Raw genomic sequence first — 27,535 nt, 5'->3', positions numbered from 1 at the left:
AAGCAACTTTAGCTTCAAATGGTGTTCAGTTTTTGTCCTTTCCCCAAAGGAAAAAGCTGACATAAAAAATATGATATGGTAGAAGACCATGTTTTAAAAGGTATCTTACTGTTTGGCTAGAGCAAAAGCCTCCACCCTCACTGGCTCTCCCAGCCAGAGTAAGGGTGTACTGTAACCTCTAACTTGGATGTGGGGCCCCTTAGTCATCATCCTGTTCGGAAATTGCTCATGTGGTTCCCCGTCATTGAAAGCACTCATGCTGCATTCGTATCCAAGTGGGAAATGACCACATACGACCTGGAAAAATCCACTTGAACAACTCTCCCTCCAACTGGTAATTACTAGTGGCAAACTCATCTATCAGCTCCCAGTTCTCCGACATGGTGGCCTCTGACATCACATACTAAGTAAATGACCTCGATAACAGCATTTTCGGCAGTTAAATGCAACAACAAAACATTATTTATAAAAAGCAATCTATGAATATGGGTTTTGATCACTATCATTTGTTTGCAAACATGATAGCTGTATTTTTGGCTTTTGGTTTACCCAGCTTGTTGGCCATTAGCCAATCAGCGTTTCTCAACTAGTTCAAAGCATTTGAATGCATCCGACTAGTATTTATGACTGCACAACTGGTAAATTCCACCTCCCAATTGGTTACAAAAGCAGCATAAAAACAAACACCATTGTTCTGTACCCCTGCCTTCCTCAGTAGGCTAAAGAACAGTTGTAACCTACAGTTAGTTTTCTCGGTTTGAGGTGGCAATAGGGCAATTAATGAGGATATGGAATAAGAAATTATTTGAAATTAAAAAGGTTCCATTTGGGTTCTATTTTCCATGGTGACGTTAGCATGCATGTGTATGTGCATGGAGACAAACTGACCTTTACACACAGCAAACTTTGTCCAACTTTGGCTCATCTTCCCGACAACATCACATGACTGTGAGTGATTGCTGGTTAATGATTAAAAAAGCATAAGAATATATCGGCGCACATCGTCTCTTGACTAGTCTATGTGTAGGCCTACCAAGTAAGGTAAATCCGATAACGCGCAACTGCAGCATATATACATGTATTCGACAGATGTATTCCTTAGATTAAAACCCCTAAATATAACGAGACATTGTAAACTAGGCCACATTGTTACTTACTTCCTCCTCCGCCCCCTTCAACGCATGAAAAAACTAAACATCTCTGAAATTCTATCATCACCGAGAGGAGAGCTTTGAGCAACTTAGAAGAAAGACGCTTCAACTGACAGTGAGATTTGGAGAAATGGCATTTTATAACCAAGAACCTTTTCATAATCCGGTATGTTTATTATAAGCATTTATGTGATTTGTTGTGTATTTAAAATGTAGATGTGCTTAATGTTTAACTTTGAGAGTTGGGCGTGTGGATACGGTCACATCTGGTAATCATAATGGGCTCCCTCCGCTCAGTAATATACATTATTCAGCCAGTTTTAGTCTGACTTGTTCCGTTAACAGATGTAATGCTAAAATAAATAGATGCATAACTAGACATTCATAGTATCAATTCATGCTATTGTGCAAATGTAATATTTATGTTATTAGGCGACAGTGAATGTCTCGCGTATACCGTTATGTAGACTTACGCCTATTTATTTGTATTTATTATGGATCCCCATTAGCGGCTGCCAAAGCAGCAGCTACTCTTCATGGGGTTCAGCAAAATTTAAGGCAGTTTATACAATTTAAAACGTTCACAACACACTGTGAACGATATTCGCCTGTAGTCTTCCACTAGCAGCAGCTAGGGACCGTCAACATAGTGACTAATCAACATTTTAGAATTTCAATAGCTATTTAACCATTATTCCTAAAACTTTCAAAACGGGTTCTAGCTAACCCGATGTCATAGACACACATTGCACACATTTATTTTTTGTCAATTTACATCTCGCACTATTTTAAATTATTTATTTACATTTTTGAATTTCAATAGCTCCTTGGTCATGTGACCTAATGACTTCAAACAAGGTTCAGAATGTCCACTGACTACCCTTCTATATTGCACACCCTTTAGTTTGTCCATTTTCATCTCTCAAGATTTTACATGAATTTTTTAAAATGTCACATTTCAAAAGCTCCTTGGTCATGTGACCTAGGGACTTCAAACAAGGTTCAGAATGTCCTACACATTGTACACCCTTTAGTTTGTCCATTTTCATCTCACACGTTTTTACATTAATTTTTGTAAATGTAAAATTTCAATAGCTCCTGACTTCAAACATGGTGCAGAATGTACCCTTCTATATTGCACACTCGTTTATGTACTGTAAAATCACACGGTGTAACATACATTTTTCATAGTTTTAAATTTCAATAGCTCCTTGGTCATGTCAATTACACACAGTGTAAGTGGATATACAGTGTAAGTGGATATACACCCATATTGCATAACCTCTAGTTATGTCTCTTCTATATTGTTGTACATTAATGTTAGTTTGACAATTAGGAGGTTCAGTCCAGTGTTGTGTTTACCCTTTTCTTTAATATTTATCTATAATAATTGGTAGTTCTAAGTACTTATTTGACCTGTTTTTTATTTTTTCACAGTATTTAACAGCACTACACAATAGGAGAGGGACAGATAATATCTCCTTTTGTCGTTAATATCAACCATAAAGGGCAAAGTACGAGAGTCATGCTATAAATTGTCCAAAGCAGGGATGGAGAGTGAGCTAGTGAGGTAGGCTGCAGTGAGTTTGCTGGTCAATACATATACTGAACATGTAACCACAGTAATGGTGGCCAGTAAATCAATGAATAAAAATTTAACATTGACAAATTAAACAGAAATTGTAGACCTTTAATCTTTTCCAACATGTCAACGGACACTTAACTTCAATTAAGTATGAAACATTTCACAGTGTTAACTTTCTCTTTATCCCTGGTTGATGTACATTTCAGAGCCTCTTCAGTGTGGATGGGGTATAGCATACATTTTCAACAACAAAGACTGCACTTCCAGTTTGTGTTCTTTACTCTGTTGAACTCTGTCTTCATTCCTAGGCACAGCACATGGAACCACCGTTGGCATGCAAAACATTCAATCTAAAACAAAACAAAGCGTAACACGTTATAAATAATATCAAATATCAATGTAGTATGACGAATTATGAATTAGCCATCCATTCTGTTATATCATAAATTGTCTTACATGCCGTCACTGTTGTCAAAAGATTATAAACATGTTAAATAAAGTTACTAACCCAGTCAGGGCCACATCCAGGTTCTTTATCAGTGGCACAAATGAAGCAGTTGTTGGCTTTGTTGAACTCTGAAATCATAGGCATGATCTGAACATATGACACATCTACATGAAAATAAAGAATTTACATTTATTTACATTTAATTAAATGTCATTACATACCAGACATTTTTAGTATATCCTCAGCCATTTCTTTTCGCAGTTGCTCCGTGTGTTTTTGAAGGTTCCATATCAATTTGGGAGGGGATGTTGGGGAAGTTCTGTGCAACTTCCTTGGCCATCTACACCAAAAATAAAAATAGAGTTTTTGACCTAAATGTCACATAACACCTAACAGCTAACCATTCATTATTGAAAATACAACTATCAAACCTGCATTACTGTAACGGCTTGTCTGTTGTGTGGCGGAAAGAAGCGCAGGAAGCAGCGAACACTGTGTGGTAATTTTAATAAACCACAAGCACAAAATAAAAGGTTTCCCAACAACAGGGAAAATACACTCGACAAGCACACTCGAACAAACCGCAGTCGACACACAGAAAGACAATCCCGCACAATAGGGAGCGGGCCAGCTGAACTAAATAGCCCTCTTAATGACTAACTCAGGGCAGGTGAGAAAACATAAAAAAAGGGAAAAACAAAAAGGGAATCGGTGGTAGCTAATAGGCCGGTGACGACGACCGCCGAGCGCCACCCGAGCAGGAGGGGGCGCCACCGTCGGTAGGAATCGTGACAATTACAAAGACCCCACAGCTGAAGGTGTCCTGCTGCATGGTGTGAGTTATTTCCCTTCCTTTCCACTTTATGTCCACCCAGTCGTCTTTTCTATGGCAGGATCTTCTCATTTTGAAGTATTCTCTTTTTTTATGTAAACATAATGGAATTCTGATTAGTTATAGGCAAATACACAAGCCAAATGTGTATGCTGTTTTCCTTATCACTATAATCTAGTAGTAATTTAGTAGTAGAGGTAATTTCCTTTATGCCCCATTCTACACACAGCCTAAATTATAGGCACTGAACCATTTATAGGACAATAATATAAGTAGCATATAGGATCCAACCGTATCACAGAGTGAATAAATGTAGAGCGTTTGTAGACTTTAAGAAAAAATATTAAGTGACAGTTTCATCAGTACGTGCTTAAAGAAAGTCACATCACAAAGATCACAGATGACAGTGCCCACCAACTCTATGACAATAGAGAATGAATTGTAAGCACCAAAGTGTGTTTGTCAAAATATCTGAAAATGTCAGTTGTTGAACATAATACTTCTATTTGCAATAGTGTAACAGTATAGCTTCCGTCCCTCTCCTCGCCTCAACCTGGGCTTGAACCAGGGACCCTCTGCGCACATCAACAACTGACACCCCACGAAGCATCGTTACCCATCGCACCACAAAAGCCGTGGCCCTTGCAGCGCAAGGGGAACAACTACTTAAGGTCGCAGAGCGAGTGACGTCACCGATTGAAACGCTATTAGCGTGCACCACCGCTAACTAGCTAGCCATTTCACATCGGTTACACTCACCCCCCTTTTGACCTCCTCCTTTTTCCGCAGCAACCACTGATCCGGGTCAACAGCATCAATGTAACAGTATAGCTTCCGTCCCTCTCCTCGCCCCAACCTTGGCTCGAACCAGGGACCCTCTGCGCACATCAACAACTGACACCCCACGAAGCATCGTTACCCATCGCGCCACAAAAGCCGCAGCCCTTGCAGCGCAAGGGGAACAACTACTTAAGGTCGCTGAGCGAGTGACGTCACCGATTGAAACGCTATTAGTGCGCACCACCGCTAACTAGCTAGCCATTTCACATCGGTTACAATAGCAATTTATGATATATGCAGTTGAGGAATATTCCATGTACCAACACTACATGTAGAACGGACATAAGACATTCCCACATACAGTATTTTTTTATTTCTTATATTTTTTATTTCACCTTTATTCAACCAGGTAAGCCAGTTGAGAACAAGTTCTCATTTACAACTGCGACCTGGCCAAGATAAAGAAAAGCAGTGTGACAAACAACAACACTGAATTACACATGGAATAAACAAACGTACAGTCAATAACACAATAGAAAGTCTATATACAGTGTGTGCAAATGAAGTAAGATTAGGGAGCTAAGGCAATAAATAGGCCGTAGTGGCGAAATAATTACAATTCCGCAAATAAACACTGGAGTGATAGATGTGCAGAAGATGAATGTGCAAGTAGAGACACTGGGGTGCAAAGAAGCAAAACTTAAAAAAAAAAATAATAATAATATGGGGATGAGGTTGTTGGATGGGCTATTTACAGATGTGCTATGTACAGGTGCAATGATCTGTAAGCTGCTCTGATAGCTGATGCTTAAAAATAGTGAGGGAGATATTAGTCTCCAGCTTCAGTGATTTTTGCAATTCGTTCCAGTCATTGGCAGCAGAGAACTGGAAAGAAAGGTGGCCAAAGGGGGAATTGGCTTTGGGGGTGACCAGTGAAATATACCTGCTGGAGCGCATGCTATGGGTGGGTGCTGCTATGGTGACCAGTGAGCTGAGATAAGGCGGGGCTTTACCTAGCAAGGACTTATAGATGACCTGGAGCCAGTGGGTTTGGCGACGAACATGAAGCGAGGGGCAGCCAACAAGAGCATACAGGTCGCAGTGGTGGGTAGTATATGGGGCTTTGGTGACGAAACTAATGGCACCGTGATAGACTGCATCCAATTTGCTGAGTAGAGTGTTGGAGGCTATTTTGTAAATGACATCGCCTAAGTCAGGGATAGGTAGGATAGTCCGTTTTACGAGGGTATGTTTGGCAGCATGAGTGAAGGATGATTTGTTGCGAAATAGGAAGCCAATTCTAGATTTAATTTTGGATTGGAGATGCTTAATATGAGTCTGGAAGGAGAGTTTACAGTCTAGACAGACACCTAGGTATTTGTAGTTGTCCATGTATTCTAAGTCAGAACCATCCAGAGTAGTGATGCTGTTGCGGGCAGCGATCGGTTGAAGAGCATGCATTTAGTTTTACTAGCATTTAAGAGCAGTTGGAAGCCACGGATGGAGAGTTGTATGGTTAGTTAACACAATGTCCAAAGGAGGGCCAGAAGTATAGAGAATGGTGTCGTCTGCATAGAAGTGGATCAGAGAATCACAAGCCGCAAGAGCGACATCATTGATGTATACAGAGAAAAGAGTTGACCCGAGAATTGAACCCTGTGGCACCCCATAGAGACTGCCAGAGGTCAACAGGCCATCTGATTTGACACACTGAACTCTATCTGAGAAGTAGTTGGTGAACCAGGCGAGGCATTCATTTGAGAAACCAAGGCTGTTGAGTCTGCTGATAAGTTCCTAACTTCCCTGAAAAGTTGCATATCGCGGGGGCTATTCGATGCTAATGCAGTATGCCACAGGATGTTTTTGTGCTGGTCAAGGGCAGTCAGGTCTGGAGTGAACCAAGGGCTATATCTGTTCCTGGTTCTACATTTTTTGAATGGGGCATGCTTATTTAATGTACTCCAGTAAAAAAGGGATGGTTTAGATTAAAAACTATTGCCATTTGTCCCCGTTCATAGAGGCATGAGAGACTAGTCAGTGGTAGAATTGAGTTTGCACTTTATTGGCCCAAACACCCACAGACCCACAAGGTTGAGGTTACTCATGGACAGTAATTAGTCTTTTTTTTTTTTTTGCATTGATGCATTGTGTCTTCTAACTGTCCAAGAATAGGATCCAAAGTGTTAGGAAATATTTGTTCCCATAAATACAAAGGAGGATGTCTCTCCTCATACCTCTGGCACTATAGTCAGACTGCCAGACTGTGCACCACAGAGCCAATCAGGAGAGAATACATACAGGTCAACGGTGCCAATTGAAAGTCAAGGGGTGTGTCTGTGCCTTTTGGATTACCGTAATTTCCGGACTATAAGCCGCAACTTTTTTCCCACGCTTTGAACGTCGCGGCTTAAACAATGACGCGACTAATATATAGATTTTCCCCGCTTTCAATAAAAATTAAAAAAAAACACATTCTGTGACGTGCTCAGTTTTTTGGCGGCATGAAGCTTTCATTAGACCAATGAAATTGCCGAACGGGTTAAGGTCAAACATTTTTTCTGTTTACTGTTTAGATTAAATTGAGCGCTCTCAAACTTCCCATCATTCTGATTACGGGAGTCATTTTGTCACCCTGATTCCTGGGTGTACAACAAAGTATTTGCAGCCACTCGACATCAGTGTAAGTCTTGCATTTAATGTGGCGCTCCGTGTTCAGCGGGAGGCTTGAATGACAAGTGGGGAGAAATCCTTCACTAAAACGGGCCGCATGCAAAGAGCAACTTATGGTCAAGTCTGCCAGTGGGTCCAGACAGCGTGGAGCATTGTCAAAAAATCCACTATCATCAACGGGTTTCGAAAGGCTGGACTGCTGCATGTTGAAGAGGGCTCAGCGGGCTACTGTTTACTGCTAATTTTGTATTTTTTGTTACAAGCCGTGTTTCGTTAAAGCCTATTTATTTTTGTTACAAGCCGTGTTTCATTAAAGCCTATTTATTTTTGTTACAAGCCGTGCTTCGTTAAAGCCTGTGTAAAGTTCATTTGTTTCAATGTACCGGTAGGCACCTGCGGCTTATAGACATTTGCGGCTTATTTATGTTCAAAATAATACTTTTTTTTAAATTCAGTGGGTGCGGCTTATATTCAGGTGCGCTTAATAGTCCGGAAATTACAGTACTCTCTCTTTACAGAGAACCCTTGTGGTTCAAGTCAAGAGCTACCCTTCCCCTTTCAGTCTGCTCTGTGCATGTCTGAAAGTGACAGAGCCAGCAGCCAAGAGAGTATTTCACAGTATGTCATAGAAAAGTATTAGACTTATGAATGTAGGTAAAATGCTAATATGTATTAGATCCAGTACAATAGAATAACTAAGACCTGAATTTGAATGTAGCGTGTTCCGATTCCTCTTCTCTTTCTGTCCAGCAGGGTCAACCAAAAACACTTGGCCTGATGGTTCATGCAGATATTGGGGAAGCAATATAGAAATGTATTGATCCCTTAAATTATTTTACTACTAAATTACCCATATCACAACCCTCATACCTCTTCACAAAAATGTACCTAAATCAATTTTGGAAAAAGGATTTTACTCACAAAAGACTTAGGAATTTATTTTTCCAGTTAGAAATAGTAGGCCATGCATCAAATAACTACTTTCATCAGAAAAACAAACCCTCAAATGCACTATTGCATTTTGTAAGTTGTCTGCAGGTGGCTTGTTGTGAATGCACTCAAATATCAAGCCATTATCAGGTTATGGAAACTGCGTGTTAATACTCAACTTAGAAGGATTTGTCTTAATGTACAGTAAATGAAAGTGATGCTATGAAAAGGATTCTTTCACCTTATGAAGCTCACTGTGACTGACAAATCACTGCCTATTACTGTGATTAAAAAGAGCATATGAAACATTGTTTTTCATGTGGCCTAACTGTGCGCCTTCCTTTAAGCACCTCTGTTCAAACACCTCTCCTGTCCTTGATCCATACCACATACAGCCATTTGCAGATCTTTTCAGTGTCCATGTGAAAGATAGTTATTGCGAGGCTGGAACATTTGTTAACTTCAACAACTAAAAAATTAACACCCATGTGAAATGAAGGCCTGCAAAGCTTACATATTTAAGTCTAATAGCATGAGATGAAAGTAGACAAACATCAGAGTGTGCGATATGAAGGTATAGTCAGTGGACATTCTGAACCTTGTTTGAGATCACTAGGTCACATGACCAAGGAGCTATTGAAATTTTACATTTTGAAAAATTAATGTAAAAACGTGTGAGATGAAAATGGACAAACTAAAGGGTGTGCAATATAGAAGGGTAGTCAGTGGACATTCTGAACCTTGTTTGAAGTCATTAGGTCACATGACCAAGGAGCTATTGAAATTCGAATGTAAAAAAAAAAGTTTACTTTGTTTACGCTCCCTAACTAATTCAACTAGGAATACAAAATGCTTCTCATATTTACACATGCTTATTAGCTTTGGAAAGTGAATTAATGTCCAAATCGTGAAAATAAGACCTGTGCAATGTTGTGCGCAGTTTTTCCAATATAATGACAGTTATTTGGAGTCTGTGGCTCAAGTGGTTTAAAAGCTATTGAGGTTTGAAAGAGCGAATATCCGTTGAATATCCAACTTGAAACTGTCTTTACCTCGGTTGTGCCCTCAGGCCCCTACTCCACCGCTACCACATATCTACAGTACTAAATCCATGTGTGTGTGTGTGTGTGTGTGTGTGTGTGTGTGTGTGTGTGTGTGTGTGTGTGTGTGTGTGTGTGTGTGTGTGTGTGTGTGTGTGTGTATGTATGTGTCTGTGCCAATGTTTGTGAAGCTTCATAGTCCCCGCTGTTCCATAAGGTGTTTTTTTATTATCTGTTTTTTAAATCTAATTTTACTGCTTGCGTCAGTTACTTGATGTGGAATAGAGTTCCATGTAGTCATGGCACTATGTAGTACTGTGTGCCTCCCATAGTCTGTTCTGGACTTGTGGCATGTCTTGTGGGGTATGCATGGGTGTCCGAGCTGTGTGCCAGTAGTTTAGACAGACAGCTCGGTGCATTCAACATGTCAATACCTCTCATAAATAAATATAGTGATGAAGTCAATCTCTCCTCCACTTTCAGCCACGCATATTATTAATATTAGCTCTCTGTGTACATCCAAGGGCCAGCTGTGCTGCCCTGTTCTGAGCCAATTACAATTTTCCTAAGTCCTTTTTTGTGGCACCTGACCACACGACTGAACAGTAGTCAAGGTGCAACAAAACTAGGGCCTGTTGGACCTGCCTTGTTGATAGTGTTGTTAAGAAGGTAGAGCAGCGCTTTATTATAGACAGATTTCTCCCCATCTTAGCTACTACATTTACATTTAAGTCATTTAGCAGACGCTCTTATCCAGCGCAACTTACAAATTGGTGCATTCACCTTATGATATCCAGTGGAACAACCACTTTACAATAGTGCATCTAAATCTTTTAGGGGGGGGTTAGATGGATTACTTTATCCTATCCTAGGTATTCCTTAAAGAGGTGGGGTTTCAGGTGTCTCCGGAAGGTGGTGATATGGTTTGACCATTGCAGTTTACAATCTAGTGTTACTCCAAGCAGTTTAGTCATCTCAACTTGCTCATTTTCCACATTATTTATTACAAGATTTAGTAATAGACATTATAATAACATTATAGCAGGGGATGTAAAGCCATAAAACATACATTTTTCCAGCAGCAAACTATGATCAATAATGTCAAAAGCTGCACTGAAGTCTAACAAGACAGCCCCCACAATAATTTGATCATCAATTTCTCTCAGCCAATCATCACTCATTTGTGTCAGTGCTGTGCTTGTTGAGTGTCTTTCCCTATAAGCATGCTGAAATTCTGTTGTCAATTTGTATACTGTGAAATAGCATTGTATCTGGTCAAACACCATTTTTTCCAGAAGTTTACTAAGGGTTGGTAACAGGCTGATTGGTCGACTATTTGAGCCAGTAAAGGGGGCTCTACTATTCTTGCGTAGCGGAATGACTTTAGCTTCCCTCCAGGCCTGAGGGCACATGCTCTCTAGTAGACTTAAATTGAAGATGTGGCAAATACGAGTGGCAGTATCATCTGCTATTATCCTCAGTAATTTTCCATCTAGATTGTCAGACCTTGGTGGCTTGTCATTGTTGATAGACAACAATACTTTTTTCACCTCTTCCACACTGACTTTACGGAGTTCAAAAGTACAATTCTTGTCTCTCATAATTTGGTCCGATATACTTGGATGTGTAGTGTCAGCATTTGTTGCTGGGATGTCATCCCTAAGTTTTCTTATCTTGCCAATGAAAAAGTCATTAAAGTAGTTTGCAATATCAGTGGGCTTTGTGATGAATGAGCAATCTGATTCAATAAATGAAGGAGCCGAGTTGGATTTTTTGCCCAAAATTTTATTTAAGGTGCCCCAAAGCTTTTTACTATCATTCATTATATAACTTATCTTTGTTTCATAGTGTAGTTTATTTGTATTTAGTTTAGTCACATGATTTCTTCATTTGCAGTACACTTGCCAATCAGTTGGGCTGCCAGACTTAATTGCCGTACCTTTTGCCTCATCCCTCTCAACCATACAATTTTTCAGTTCCTCATAAATACATGGGGATTTAACAGTTTTTACAGTCATTTTCTTAAAGGGTGCGTGCTTATTAGTAACTGGAATACGTAGTTTCATAAATGTGTGAAGTGCAGCATCTGGTTGCTCCTCATTACACACCACAGACCAGCAAATATTCTTTACATCATCAACATAATACTTCTTGTATGACCTCTTATACACTATATTAGGCCCAGCCTTTGGAACGTAGGGTTTTCCTAGATATGGCTATTATATTGTGATCACTACATCCTATGGATTTGGATACTGCTTTAAAGCAAATTTCTGCAGCGTTAGTAAAAATGGGATCAATGCATGTTGATGATTTAATTCCTGTGCTGTTTGGAACTACCTTGGTAGGTTGACTGACAACCTGATCCAGTTTTGCAGACACTGGTAACAGTTTGAAGTTTTTTCCTGAGTGGGCAGCTTGATGATACCCAGTCAATATTTCAATCACCCCCCCCCAAAAAATACTAATAATTATCACACAGGTAGTAATAAGGGATGTAGTAAAGAGGAAAGAGTCAATGGCCTCTAGCCTACATACAGTATTGATACCCCATAAGTTTTTCCAAATTTTGTTACGTTACAGCCTTATCCTAAAATTTATTAAATTGTTGTTGTTTTTTTCCCAGCAATCTACACACAATACCCAATAATGACGAAGCAAAAACAGGTTCAGACATTTTTGCAAAGAATTTACATAAGTATTTAGACCCTTTACTCAGTACTTTGTTGAAGCACCTTTGGCAGCGATAACAGCCTCGAGTTTCTCCCATTCTTCTTTGCAAATCCTCTCAAGCTCTGTCAGGTTGGATGGGGAGCGTCGCTGCACAGCTATTTTCAGGTCTCTCCAGAGATGTTAGATCGAGTTGAAGTCTGGTTTTGGCTGGGCCACTCAAGGACATTCAGAGACTTGTCTCGAAGCCACTCCTGCATTGTCTTGGCTCTATGCTTAGGGTTATTGTCCCGTTAGAAGGTGAACCTTCACCTCAGCCTGAGGTCCTGAGTGCTCTGGAGCAGGTTTTCATCGATGATCTCTCTGTACTTTGCTCCGTTCATCTTTCCTTCGATCTTGACTAGTCTCCCAGTCCCTGCCACTGAAAAAGATCCCCACAGCATGATGCTGCCACCACCATTCTTCACCGAAGGGATGGTGCCAGGTTTCCTCCAGACATGACGCTTGGCATTCAGGCCAAAGAGTTCAATCTTGGCTTCATCAGACCAGAGAATCTTGTTTCTCATGGTCTGAGAGTCCTTTTTAGGTGCCTTTTGGCAAACTCCAAATAGGCTGAGATGTGCCTTTTTACTGAGGAGTGGCTTCCGTCTGGCCACTCTATCATAAAGGCCTGATTTGTGGTGCTGCAGAGATGGATGTCCTTCTGGTAGGTTCTCCCATCTCCACAGAGGTACTGTCAAGCTCTGTCAGAGTGACCATCGGGTTTTTGGTTACCTCCCTGACCAAGGCCCTTCTCCCTCGATTGCTCAGTTTGGCTGGGTGGCCAGCTCTAGGAAGAGTCTTGGTGGTTCCAAACTTCTTCCATTTTAAGAATGATGGCCACTGTGTTCTTGGGGACCTTCAATGCTGCAGAAATGTTTTGGGACCCTTCCCCAGATCTGCGCCTCGGCACAATCCTGTCTCTGAGCTCTACGGACAATTCCTTCGACCTCATGGCTTGGCTTTTGCTCTGACATGCACTGTCAACTGTCGGAACTTATATAAACAGTTGTGTGCTTTTCCAAATCATGTTCAATCAATTGAATTTGCTACAGGAGGACTTGTAGAAACACATCTCAATGGAAATCAAATCAAATCAAATTTATTTATATAGCCCTTCGTACATCAGCTGATATCTCAAAGTGCTGTACAGAAACCCAGCCTAAAACCCCAAACAGCAAGCAATGCATGTGAAAGAAGCACGGTGGCTAGGAAAAACTCCCTAGGAAAAACTCCCTAGAAAGGCCAAAAACCTAGGAAAAAACCTAGAGAGGAACCAGGCTATGAGGGGTGGCCAGTCCTCTTCTGGCTGTGCAGGGTGGATATTATAACAGAACATGGTCAAGATGTTAAAATGTTCATAAATGACCAGCATGGTAAAATAATAATAATCATAGTAGTTGTCGAGGGTGCAACAAGCACGTCCGGTGAACAGGTCAGGGTTCCATAGCCGCAGGCAGAACAGTTGAAACTGGAGCAGCAGCACGGCCAGGTGGACTGGGGACAGCAAGGAGTCATCATACCAGGTAGTCCCGAGGCATGGTCCTAGGGCTCAGGTCCTCCGAGAGAAAGAGAGAAAGAGAGAATTAGAGAGAGCATATTTAAATTCACACAGGACACCGGATAAGACAAGAGAAATACTCCAGATGAAACAGACTGACCCTAGCCCCCCGACACATAAACTACTGCAGCATAAATACTGGAGGCTGAGACAGGAGGGATCAGAAGACACTGTGGCCCCATCCGATGATACCCCGGACAGGGCCAAACAGGCAGGATATAACCCCACCCACTTTGCCAAAGCACAGCCCCCACACCACTAGAGGGATGTCTCCAACCACCAACTTACCGTCCTAAGACAAGGCCGAGTATAGCCCACAACGATCTCCGCCATGGCACAACCCAAGGGGGGGCGCCAACCCAGACAGGAAGACCACGTCAGTGACTCAACCCACTCAAGTGACGCACCCCTCCCATGGACGGCATGGAAGAACACCAGTAAGCCAGTGACTCAGCCCCTGTAAAAGGGTTAGAGGCAGAGAATCCCAGTGGAAAGAGGGGAACCGGCAAGGCAGAGACAGCAAGGGCGGTTCGTTGCTCCAGCCTTTCCGTTCACCTTCACACTCCTGGGCCAGACTATACTTAATCATAGGACCTACTGAAGAGATAAGTCTTCAGTAAAGACTTAAAGGTTGAGACTGAGTCTGCGTCTCTCACATGGGTAGGCAGACCGTTCCATAAAAATGGAGCTCTATAGGAGAAAGCCTTACCTCCAGCCGTTTGCTTAGAAATTCTAGGGACAATTAGGAGGCCTGCGTCTTGTGACCGTAGCGTACGTGTAGGTATGTACGGCAGGACCAAATCGGAAAGATAGGTAGGAGCAAGCCCATGTAATGCTTTGTAGGTTAGCAGTAAAACCTTGAAATCAGCCCTTGCCTTAACAGGAAGCCAGTGTAGGGAGGCTAGCACTGGAGTAATATGATCAAATTTTTTGGTTCTAGTCAGGATTCTAGCAGCCGTATTTAGCACTAACTGAAGTTTGTTTAGTGCTTTATCCGGGTAGCCGGAAAGTAGAGCATTGCAGTAGTCCAGCCTAGAAGTAACAAAAGCATGGATTAATTTTTCTGCGTCATTTTTGGACAGAAAGTTTCTGATTTTTGCAATGTTACGTAGATGGAAAAAAGCTGTCCTTGAAACAGTCTTGATATGTTCTTCAAAAGAGAGATCAGGGTCCAGAGTAACGCTGCGGTCCTTCACAGTTTTATTTGAGACGACTGTACAACCATCCAGATTAATTGTCAGATTCAACAGAAGATCTCTTTGTTTCTTGGGACCTAGAACATGCATCTCTGTTTTGTCCGAGTTTAAAAGTAGAAAGTTTGCAGCCATCCACTTCTTTATGTCTGAAACACAGGCTTCTAGCGAGGGCAATTTTGGGGCTTCACCATGTTTCATTGAAATGTACAGCTGTGTGTCGTCCGCATAGCAGTGAAATTTAACATTATGTTTTCGAATGACATCCCCAAGAGGTAAAATATATAGTGAAAACAATAGTGGTCCTAAAACGGAACCTTGAGGAACACCGAAATTTACAATTGATTTGTCAGAGGACAAACCATTCACAGAGACAAACTGATATCTTTCCGACAGATAAGATCTAAACCAGGCCAGAACTTGTCCATGTAGACCAATTTGGGTTTCCAATCTCTCCAAAAGAATGTGGTGATCGATGGTATCAAAAGCGGCACTAAGATCTAGGAGCACGAGGACAGATGCAGAGCCTCGGTCTGACGTCATTAACCTCTATGGGCTATGTGGGACGCAAGCGTCCCACCCCTGGTACACCCTATCAACAACAGGTGAAATATCAAGAGCGCCAAATTTGAAAACAATGAAATGTCATAATTCAAATTTCTCAAACATACAACTATCTTACACCCTTTGAAAGATAAACATCTCCTTAATCTAACCACGTTGTCCGATTTCAAAAAGGCTTTACGGCGAAAGCATAAAGTTAGATTATTTACATTTTTTTACATTTACATTTAAGTCATTTAGCAGACGCTCTTATCCAGAGCGACTTACAAATTGGTGCATTCACCTTATGATATCCAGTGGAACAACCACTTTACAATAGTGCATCTAAATCTTTTAAGGGGGGGGTTAGAAGGATTACTTTATCCTATCCTAGGTATTCCTTAAAGAGGTGGGGTTTCAGGTGTCTCCGGAAGGTGGTGATTGACTCCGCTGTCCTGGCGTCGTGAGGGAGCTTGTTCTACCATTGGGGTGCCAGAGCAGCGAACAGTTTTGACTGGGCTGAGCGGGAACTGTGCTTCCTCAGAGGTAGGGGGGCCAGCAGGCCAGAGGTGGATGAACGCAGTGCCCTTGTTTGGGTGTAGGGCCTGATCAGAGCCTGAAGGTATGGAGGTGCCGTTCCCTTCACAGCTCCGTAGGCAATCACCATGGTCTTGTAGCGGATGCGAGCTTCAACTGGAAGCCAGTGGAGAGAGCGGAGGAGCGGTGTGACGTGAGAGAACTTGGGAAGGTTGAACACCAGACGGGCTGCGGCGTTCTGGATGAGTTGTAGGGGTTTAATGGCACAGGCAGGGAGCCCAGCCAACAGCGAGTTGCAGTAATCCAGACGGGAGATGACAAGTGCCTGGATTAGGACCTGCGCCGCTTCCTGTGTGAGGCAGGGTCGTACTCTGCGAATGTTGTAGAGCATGAACCTACAGGATCGGGTCACCGCCTTGATGTTAGTGGAGAACGACAGGGTGTTGTCCAGGATCACGCCAAGGTTCTTAGCACTCTGGGAGGAGGACACAAGGGAGTTGTCAACCGTGATGGCGAGATCATGGAACGGGCAGTCCTTCCCCGGGAGGAAGAGCAGCTCAGTCTTGCCGAGGTTCAGCTTGAGCTGGTGATCCGTCATCCACACTGATATGTCTGACAGACATGCAGAGATGCGATTCGCCGCCTGTTTATCAGAAGGGGGAAAGGAGAAGATTAATTGTGTGTCGTCTGCATAGCAGTGATAGGAGAGACCATGTGAGGATATGACAGAGCCAAGTGACTTGGTGTATAGCGAGAATAGGAGAGGGCCTAGAACAGAGCCCTGGGGACACCAGTGGTGAGAGCGCATGGTGCGGAGACAGATTCTCGCCACGCCACCTGGTAGGAGCGACCTGTCAGGTAGGACGCAATCCAAGCGTGGGCCGCGCCGGAGATGCCCAACTTGGAGAGGGTGGAGAGGAGGATCTGATGGTTCACAGTATCAAAGGCAGCAGATAGGTCTAGAAGGATGAGAGCAGAGGAGAGAGAGTTAGCTTTAGCAGTGCGGAGAGCCTCCGTGACACAGAGAAGAGCAGTCTCAGTTGAATGCCCAGTCTTGAAACCTGACTGATTAGGATCAAGAAGGTCATTCTGAGAGAGATAGCAGGAGAGCTGGCCAAGGACGGCACGTTCAAGAGTTTTGGAGAGAAAAGAAAGAAGGGATACTGGTCTGTAGTTGTTGACATTATGTTAGGAGAGTACATTGACAATAGCTGTGTGTAATGTTTTGTCAATTCAAAGACAGGCGTCACCAAAAGCAGAAAACCAGCTAAAATTATGCACTAACCTTTGACAATCTCCATCAGATGACACTCCTAGGACATTATGTTAGACAATACATGCATTTTTTGTTCTATCAAGTTCATATTTATATCCAAAAACAGTGTTTTACTATGGCGTTGATGTTGAGGAAATCGTTTCCCTCCAATAACCGCCAGTCAATCAGTACGACAAATTAAATAATTACTACTCGAAAACATTGGTAAAATATTATATTGTCATTCAAAGAATTATAGATTTACATCTCTTGAACGCAACCAGATTGCCAGATTTAAAAATAACCTTACTGGGAAATCACACTTTGCAATAATCTGAGCACTGCGCCCAGAAAAATACGCTTTGCGATACAGACTAACCGCCATGTTGGAGAGATCTAAAATCGAAAATACTATGTAAATAATCCATTACCTTTGATTCGCTTCATCAGATGTCACTTCCAGGAATCCCAGGTCCATAACAAATGTAGTTTTGTTCGAAAAAGCTCACAATTTATGTCCAAAAAGCTCCGCGTTGTTAGCACATGATCTATGCCCGCCGGACTTCTCGTCATGAACGAGGGGAAAAAAAATATTTACGTTCGTTCAAACATGTCAAACGTTGTATAGCATAAATCATTAGTGCCTTTTTTAACCAGAACATGAATAATATTCAAGGCGGACGATTGCATTCTCTTTTAAAACGCATTGGAACGAGAGTACCCAACATGAACTCGCGCGCCAGAGTCTAACCGGCCACCACCGTTCCAAGGCTCTTGTTCGGTCAGATCTCACAGTATAAGACTCAAAACACTTTGTAAAGACTGGTGACATCTAGTGGAAGCCATAGGAAGTGCTCAACAATTAATAAGCCCCTGTGTGTTTCAATGGCATAGGCTTAAAGGTAATTCAACACATCAGGTATCCACTTCCTGTCAGAATTTGTCTCAGGGTTTTGACTGCCATATGAGTTCTGTTATACTTACAGACACCATTCAAACAGTTTTAGAAAATTCAGAGTGTTTTCTATCCAAACATGAACAATAATATGCATATTCTAGCTTCTGAGTTGGTGTAGGAGGCAGTTAAAAATGGGCCCATATTTTTTTCAAAATTCTCAATACTGCCCCCTAGCCCCAACAGGTTTTAAAAGGTCATTTACCACCTTCACAGGTGCAGTCTCAGTGCTATGATGGGGTCTAAAACCAGACTGAAGCGTTTCGTATACATTGTTTGTCTTCAGGAAGGCAGTGAGTTGCTGTGCAACAGCTTTTTCTAAAATTTTTTAGAGGAATGGAAGATTCGATATAGGCCGATAGTTTTTTATAATTTCTGGATCAAGATTCGGCTTTTTCAAGAGAGGCTTTATTACTGCCACTTTTAGTGAGCTTGGTACACATCCGGTGGATAGAGAGCCGTCTTTCAGTAGTTTAGTTGGAATAGGGTCCAGTATGCAGCTTGAGGGTTTGGAGGCCATGATTATTTTCATCATTGTGTCAAGAGATATAGTACTAAAACACTTTAGTATCTCCCTTGATCCTAGGTCCTGGCAGAGTTGTGTAGACTCAGGACAATGGAGCTTTGGAGGAATACCCAGATTTAAAGAGGAGTCTGTAATTTGCTTTCTAATGATCATGATCTTTTCCTCAAAGAAGTTCATAAATGTATTACTGCTGAAGTGAAAGCCATCCTCCATTTGCGAAGGATGCTTTTTAGTTAGCTTTGCGACAGTATCAAAAAGAAATTTCGGATTGTTCTTATTTTCCTCAATTAAGTTGGAAAAATAGGATGATCGAGCAGCAGTGAGGGCTCTTCGATACTGCACGGTACTGTCTTTCCAAGCTAGTCGGAAGACTTCCAGTTTGGTGTGGCGCCATTTCCGTTCCAATTATCTGGAAGCTTGCTTCAGAGCTCGTGTATTTTCTGTATACCAGGGAGCTAGTTTCTTATGACAGATGTTTTTAGTTTTTAGGGGTGCAACTGCATCTAGGGTATTGCGCAAGGTTAAATTGAGTTCCTCGGTTAGGTGGTTAACTGATTTTTGTCCTCTGACGTCCTTGGGTAGGCAGAGGGAGTCTGGAAGGGCATCAAGGAATCTTTGGGTTGTCTGAGAATTTATAGCACGACTTTTAATGCTCCTTGGTTGGGGTCTGAGCAGATTATTTGTTGCGATTGCAAACGTAATAAAATGGTGGTCCGATAGTCCAGGATTATGAGGAAAAACATTAAGATCCACAACATTTATTCCATGGGACAAAACTAGGTCCAGAGTATGACTGTGGCAGTGAGTAGGTCCAGAGACATGTTGGACAAAACCCACTGAGTCGATGATGGTTCCGAAAGCCTTTTGGAGTGGGTCTGTGGACTATTCCATGTGAATGTTAAAGTCACCAAAAATTAGAATATTATCTGCTATGACTACAAGATCCGATAGGAATTCAGGAAACTCAGTGAGGAACACTGCATATGGCCCAGGAGGCCTGTAAACAGTAGCTATAAAAAGTGAGTGAGTAGGCTGCATAGATTTCATGACTAGAAGCTCAAAAGACGAAAACGTCATTGTTCTTTTTTTTGTAAATTGAAATTTGCTATCGTAAATGTTAGCAACACCTCCGCCTTTGCGAAGGTGTTGGATGCACCTGAGCTTAATTTCGCGTCTCATAGCAAAGGGTCTGAACACTTATGTAAATAAGGTATTTCTGTTGTGTATTTTTAATACATTTGCAAGCATTTCTAAAAACCTGTTTTCACTTATTCATTATGGGGTGATGTGTGTAGAGTGACGAGGAAAACATTTAATTTAATCAATTTTAGAATAAGGCTGTAACGTAACAAAATGTGGAAAAAGGGAAGGGGCCTGGATGCACTGTAATAGCTCTTTTAATTGATCTATACTTATTCTATTCAGTTTATCATCAATGATTCTGTTTAATATCTGTCGCAGAGACTCCCTTTCACCGGCACTATCCAAGGTGGGCTGCAGGAGGGGAAGACGATCACTATTACTGGGAGACTTCACCATGGGGCAGACAGGTGGGTCACCACTCACCAATATAAACTTTGTTAACACATTTCCTCATTATTTGTCTTCCAGAGATTCAGGGGTTGCGTTCTAGTCCAGATTATGCATACTACAGATTTTCTGTGCAGATTTAAAACTTGTTTGGAGAACTGTTTAAAACGATCAGAACCTTTTTTCAATTTTCACCTAAAATGACATACCCAAATCTAACTGCCTGTAGCTCAGGACCTGAAGCAAGGATATGCATTTTCTTGATACCATTTGAAAGGAAACACTTTGAAGATTGTGGAAATGTGCAATTAATGTAGGAGAATATAACACATTAGATATGGTAAAAGATAATACAAAGACAAAAAACATGCATTTTCTCTTTTTTTGTTCCATCATCTTTGAAATGCAAGAGAAAGGCCAATAAATAACTTAGGAGTCTAGGCGCAATTTTAGATTATGGCCACTAGATGGTAGCAGTGTATGTGCAAAGTTTTAGACTGATCCAATGAACCATTGTATTGTTGTTCAAAATGATGTACCAAGTCTGCCCAAATGTGCTTAATTGGTCAATTGATACATTTTCAAGTACATAACTGTGCACTCACCTCAAACAATAGCATGGGATTTTTTTCACTGTAATAGCTACTGTAAATTGGACAGTGCAGTTAGATGAACAAGAATTTAAGCTTTCTGCCCATATAAGACATGTCTATGTCCTGGGAAATATTCTTGTTACTTACAACGTCATGCTAATCACATTAGCACACGTTAGCTCAACCGTCCCGCAGGGGGACACCGATCCCGTAGAGGTTAACATCTCCGGATCCACATGCTCTCCCTCGCTCTCACCCTCTCTCTCTCTCTCGCCCTCTCGGTCTCTCTCTCTCGCTCAGGTTCCATGTGAATTTGCAGTGTGGTTCTAGGGCAGGGGCGGACATTGCCCTTCACTTCAACCCACGATATGACAGTCACCCTGGATATGTGGTGGCCAACACCTTGCAGCAGTCCAGATGGGGGACAGAAGAGCGGAAGCAGCATTCCCCCTTTCAGCATGGCTCTGGCTTCAGCCTCGTGATCACCGTCCAGAGGGACGGCTTCCAGGTCACCCAAACCCGCCCATACTATAGTATATGGAGTATAGAGATGTAGGATCTTAATTTAAGCCAAAATAATCCTGCAGCAACAAGAAATGTGAATTATTATTAGGATTATAATTAATTGGGTTGATCATTTTTTTGTGAGGACAAATCAAGTCTGACATTTTTAAAGGGAAATGACAAACTTTAGAATTCTTTTTAAACCTTGAATACACTAAAGGTTTGCTTTTCCTCCTGTGTAGGTACATTTTCAGCAACAAAAGAGTGATCAGATTAAGATCCTACATCTGTACATTCCGACTACACAATAACCTTTTCCGTCTGTTTGTGTGAATGATTGTAAAAGATTATGCTTACAGAGCTCCCCCTTGATTTTAATGAAGTCAGTGACTCATGATCTAACATGGTGCTTCACTCTCGTTTTCTTGAAATTGTATGTTATTCTATCTTTATTCTCTTTTTATCTATTTTACAGTGTGACTCAATTTATGCTAGTCTGTTAAGGAGTTCAAATGGATTTCAATTCATGGGTTAACTTGGAATACTCACTGTCCTCAGGTCCATAATGACTCTGCTCATGGTCGTTCTCTGTTCTCTGCCTTCAGTTGAATGCGAATGGGAAACATTTCATGACCTTTAAGCACCGTATTCCGTTTGACGCAGTGGACACCATCTCAGTCGAGGGAAAAGTGGAGGTGACCTCCATCGCCTTCCAGAACCCTGCAGTGAGTAGTACCTAACACATTAATTAGATGTACAGAGAATTTGAAGGTAGTTCAACTGATTTTAAAGGGATTTCATCTCTTTTAGCCCACCTTTCCTGCACAGCCAGGATTCCCTTCTTATCCGGGATTTCCGGCACAACCGGGATTTCCGGCGCAACCAGGATTTCCGGCGCAACCGGGATTTCCAGCGCAACCAGGATTTCCGGCGCAACCGGGATTTTCGGCGCAACCGGGATTTCCGGCGCAACCGGGATTTCCGGCGCAACCAGGATTCCCGGCGCAACCAGGATTCCCGGCGCAACCAGGATTCCCTTCTCACCCAGGATTCCCTTCTCACCCAGGATTTCCCGCTCAACCGGGATTTCCCGCGCAACCGGGATTTCCCACGCAACCAGGATGTCCAGTAAGTTAACTTCTTACATCTAGGGGTTCCGCTAGCGGAACGCCTCGTCAATATCCACTGGATGAACTTGGCGCGAAATACAAAAGCCAAAAAAATGCAATAATTTCAATTTTTCAAACATATGACTATTTTACACCATTACACAAGACTCTCGTTAATCTAACCACATTGTCCGATTTCAAAAAGGCTTTACAGCGAAAGCAAAACATTAGATTATGTTAGGAGAGTACATAGCCAAAAACAATCACACAGCCATTTTCCAAGCAAGCATATATGTCACAAAAACCCAAAACACAGCTAAATGAAGCACTAACCTTTGATGATCTTCATCAGATGACACTCCTAGGACATTATGTTATACAATACATGCATGTTTTGTTCAATCAAGTTCATATTTATATCCAAAAACAGCTTTTTACATTAGCATGTGATGTTCAGAACTAGCATACCCACCGCAAACTTCCGGTGAATTTACTAAATTACTCATCATAAACGTTGACAAAATACATAACTATTATTTTAAGAATTATAGATACAGAACTCCTTTATGCAATCGCTATGTCAGATTTTAAAATACCTTTTCGGCGAAAGCACATTTTGCAATATTCTGAGTACATAGCTCAGCCATCACGGCTAGCTATTTTGACACCCGCCAACTTCGGGGCACACTAAACTTAGAATTAGTATTAGAAAAATTGTATTACCTTTGCTGATCTTCGTCAGAATGCACTCCCAGGACTGCTACTTCCACAAGAAATGTTGTTTTTGTTCCAAATAATCCATAGTTATGTCCAAATACCTTGTGCGTTCAGGTCACTATCCAAAGGGTGACGTGCGAGCGCATTTCGAGACAAAAATCCGCTTTATGAAGGCTTTAGAGAGCCAATGGAATCCTTAGAAAGTGCTATGTAACAGCACAGATACTGTAGTTTCGAAAGGGAATAGAAAGAAGAACTACATTTCTCAGACAGGCCACTTCCTGCTTGGAATCTTCTCAGGTTTTTGCCTGCCATATGAGTTCTGTTATACTCACAGACACCATTCAAACAGTTTTTAGAAACTTCAGAGTGTTTTCTATCCAAATCTACTAATAATATGCATATTCTCATTTCTGGGCAAGAGTAGTAACCAGTTTAAATCGGGTACGTTTTTTTCATCCGGCCGTGAAAATACTGCCCCCTATCCCAGACAGGTTAATCTGAATCAATAATGATAATTTATTGGCCAAACACTTCTTGGTTATCGGATTCATAATTTTGGGGGGGCAGATCTGTAATTTGTATTCCTTTCATTGTCTTTCAGTCTCTATATGTTGGTTTTATGTTCAGTACTACTGATATTGCCTGTGATGAGGAATTTTAAGATCACTAAAGTTCATATTTAGTTTAGAGTGATCTACTTCCTCATTCAGTACAGTGACTGTATCGTTATGTGAGTATAACCCCTGTCATTGTCTTTAGGCAGATTTCTACAGTAAATATACAGTAACCTGTTTACAGGAAAGTGTAGTACATTAATCAACATGCTGTCAAGATCCCTCTCTCCAGTTGCTCCTCACAGGCTCCTCCTCCATATGTCCAGCCACCATTCTTTGTAAATGACCTTCTACTTACTGTATCACATCAATGTCTGTTGGTCATAATGAGTGATTTATTCAAATCTTACATTTTCATCCAGGCTGTTCCATACAAGAACATGATCAATGGTGGACTCCACCCTGGACGCACCATCAACATCCAGGGAGTGGTTAACCCCAATGCCAATAGGTCTGATCCTGTCTTATTGTCTTTACTGTAAAGGGGAACCACAGTGAGACATTCACTTCCCCTGGAGTTATAGGCACAATTATACTATCATTTTATATCTTTTAATGTTGTTCCCCTTAGAAAAAAAAGTATACAAGAACTTTAGCAATTCTAGTTCACCTCATTTGCATGGTATTGAAAGTGTGTCAATGACCCCTTGGCTTAGAAAGAGGTAGGCTTACAAAACATCCTGGAGGGTGCAACTATAGCAGTTCTCCTGTCATGGTTTCTCACCAACACTGATCTTAACCTTTTCTCCTTGTCTATAGGTTTAATGTTAACCTACTCTGCAACTCTGAGATTGTGCTGCACTACAACCCCCGATTTGACGAGACCCTAGTGGTACGCAACAGCAAGCTGAAGGACCAGTGGGGAAAGGAGGAGCGCTCTGGTGGAATGCCCTTCCACAGGGGCCAAGCCTTCACGGTAACTACCCACCATGAACACGAAGCTGCTTGTATACGTTCTTCGTTTCAAGGATGAATAATTATTTTTTGTTTCAGCACCAAGCATGCCACTCAAGCCCTTTCCTGATACAGAGTTCCTTGATGGTTTAGTCACTCAGACTCTGGCATGATGCTCATTAGAGAGATGATCACTTTAAAGATTCCGGACTGTTTCTCTCTCTATATCAGAGACTGAGTAGTAATAAGGCTAGTTTTGTATTTTCAGCTGTCTATTTCCTGTGAGGCTCAGTGCTACAAGATAGTGGTCAACGGGAATCAGACGAGCACCTACAAACACCGCCACACCCTCCTCCAGCAGGTCAACGTCCTGGAGGTGGATGGAGACCTCAGTTTGACCTCCGTGATGGTTTAGGGCTGTGGGTCACAACTCTGACTCAGCCACTTGTTTAATTTTGACCCAAACCACCACATATTTTTTCGATCTGTTCTTGCCGCAGTAAAAATTACATTCACTTTGTTTCCTTACTGCTAGCAGTGCCTGTTAGACAACCCCATTTGCACATGTATTATTAGTGAGTGCCGTGCCATCGACTTCAAGGATGAGAAATGTGTTCCTGTTTGTTATAAATCGAGGTAGAAAGCCATTAGAAATCACATTGTGTGATAGAATGACGTTATCTCTCATGAGAAGTACCCTGAGGACAATGCCTAGTAATTCCATATGTAGCCTAGTTCATCACCAGTGGTCTCTAGACTCTTTTTTATAACATTAAGTTACAGTATTAAGTGTGACAATATGTTGCGTGAGACTGGCTATGCCAAAACCCTCATTCACAAAGTCAACTGCAGTATGTGTTTAGACAGCAGTGATTTGCTGACATGGCTACGCTAGTTGTCATAGTAACAATGGGTGTGTGCACCGTGGTGTAGGCTGATTGGTGGTGCTCGTGCTTCCTATCACTCAGAAGTTAAGGTGACAACAATGCCTGCCATGGACTTTTCCCAGTTGCTTTGAATGTTCAAAATCATAGTGTTAGAACATTTTTAAAGCCTCAGAGGATAAGATTATCCAGCTTTCAAAACAAGTCCTTTTTGGCTAGCTACATCAGTCAAGCTAACTAGGTAGCTGTTTTGCTTTCTACCACATTCACTAATTTGTTTGTAAAAAATTAACAACTAGTTCCACATGTTCTTGTCAAACTGTCAACAGCGTAGCTAGACAGCAACAATCTATGCCAAATAACAGTCTAAAAACCACTTGAGGGCAAATAAATCAGATTTGATTGTTCAGACACAGGTCGCATGGCCAGGAATCAGATTGTATGTGGCTTGAAATATCTGATTCCATGTGCTTTTTGGCTGTTCACACTGCAGGAAAAAGAACCTGATTCGAATCGAATATGCAAAAAGAAAGGATTTGAGTCACTTCAAACTGCCTATATGAACAAGGCTTAAATGAAAATAAAACATGTTTTAAGAACTGTGTTTCAGCTATGTTACTTTACTAAAACAATAACTGTCTACCTCATGGTTCAGCTGTCAGAGATTTGAGTACTAAATGTATCAGGGTAATTGCATGCATAGGCTTACAGGCTTAGGTGTCCACTGTATGATATGAATATTTGATATTGTATATATATTATATAAAGGAAGAGAAGCTTAGGCCTAATCCCAGAGAGAAAGAGATATGTGGATTGCATGTTACAACGCCAACATCCAGCGGCGCAACTTTCACCCCCACATTCTGAAATTGCATTTTTGTCCCCCCAGTTATATCATTGTAATGTGATACAAAAGGAGGCACCTGTTTGCTTTAGGACCATGCCTCCGAGCGGTCGCGTAGGCTGTTTGGATTGTTTATCAGACTGTATTAAAAAAAGATTGTCCCCCCACTTCTAAAACCAAAGTTGCGCCCATGCCAACATGCATTTCCTTATGTCAGATGGCTACTGCGTCTGCTATACAGATATATACCTACATGAGGGTAACTGCCTGGCAAAAACAGAGTAGGCCTACATTTATCATCCATATAAAATACACGCACACAGAAATCAGAGCCATGGATAGCCATATATTTAGTTGAAATTGATTGGACTCAATTTTAGTTGTCACTGTATTAGACTAAGCAGAGGTGATTTGATGATGTTAAAATGGTGCTGGAATAGTGGAGGCAGCTCCTGTTTTCTTTGCGACTTGTGGTAACACTCTGTGATTCTAAGTCAATAGTTGTTTAGAGGTCCGAAAATGTTGGAAACATTAACTTGCTTGACCATGCTGTAGGTCATGTAACTGTCTGTTACTGTACATGCAATATGCTTTGTGGACTTCACTGGACAGAGGTTGTTATCTGGTTTTGTGATAAAACAAAGGTGTGGTTGAATTTATTCTGCCACTGTGTCTTCTTATTGTCTCAGCCTTTATGCCTAGATATCACGGTCTCGAGACATATGAATTAACAGGTTATAGAGAAAACAATGCAATTATCACAACCCATAGGTTGTAATGAAGGAGGAGGCGTGGCTTCCCCAGTGATTTTACCCACGCACCGCTACTGTCTGTGGGCAGACTGCTCTCCAATGTGATGGGGCGGTGCAGACAGAACATGCTTTCCATCTGATCCTGCAACTAGGGTTGCAAAGGGTCGGAAACTTTCCGTTAAATTTCCAGAATTGTTCTGGAAATTTTCCATGAGAAGTTAAGCCTGGGAATTTGGGGAATTTTGCTTAAATTCATCAAAAACGTTAGCTTGTAACAGTGAACTTATTGTGGGATACACAAGGCAATTCTAGGTCTTGTGGCATATTTTGGTTAAACTATCCCCAATTCAATGGAATTGCAACCCTCTGCACGCAC

At 41.6% G+C, this 27,535-nt stretch overlaps 1 protein-coding gene and 1 long non-coding RNA gene across 3 annotated transcripts; one reads left to right on the top strand and one right to left on the bottom strand.

The window, feature by feature from the left end:
- Nucleotides 1–999: 999 nt before the first annotated feature.
- Nucleotides 1,000–26,162, top strand: LOC106613095 (galectin-9B). Its single transcript, XM_014215012.2, has 8 exons — nucleotides 1,000–1,317; nucleotides 20,177–20,265; nucleotides 21,139–21,346; nucleotides 21,948–22,067; nucleotides 22,153–22,470; nucleotides 24,148–24,236; nucleotides 24,545–24,701; nucleotides 24,948–26,162. The coding sequence occupies exons 1-8, from the start codon at nucleotides 1,282–1,284 to the stop codon at nucleotides 25,092–25,094; spliced, it is 1,164 nt and encodes a 387-aa protein (XP_014070487.1). The 5' UTR covers nucleotides 1,000–1,281; the 3' UTR covers nucleotides 25,095–26,162.
- LOC106613096 (uncharacterized) lies at nucleotides 2,821–3,858 on the bottom strand. Of its 2 annotated transcripts, XR_006771201.1 has the most exons (4): nucleotides 3,616–3,858; nucleotides 3,406–3,524; nucleotides 3,245–3,312; nucleotides 2,821–3,086 (listed from the first exon to the last, which is right to left on the bottom strand). It is a non-coding gene; the product is annotated as an uncharacterized lncRNA (long non-coding RNA). The 2 variants fall into 2 exon arrangements; XR_001330440.2 differs by having other exon boundaries at nucleotides 3,406–3,843.
- Nucleotides 26,163–27,535: the final 1,373 nt, after the last annotated feature.

Source organism: Salmo salar, chromosome ssa09 (assembly GCF_905237065.1).
Source record: "Salmo salar chromosome ssa09, Ssal_v3.1, whole genome shotgun sequence".
Lineage (NCBI taxonomy): Eukaryota > Metazoa > Chordata > Actinopteri > Salmoniformes > Salmonidae > Salmo > Salmo salar.
This window is presented reverse-complemented; position numbering and strand designations above follow the sequence as displayed.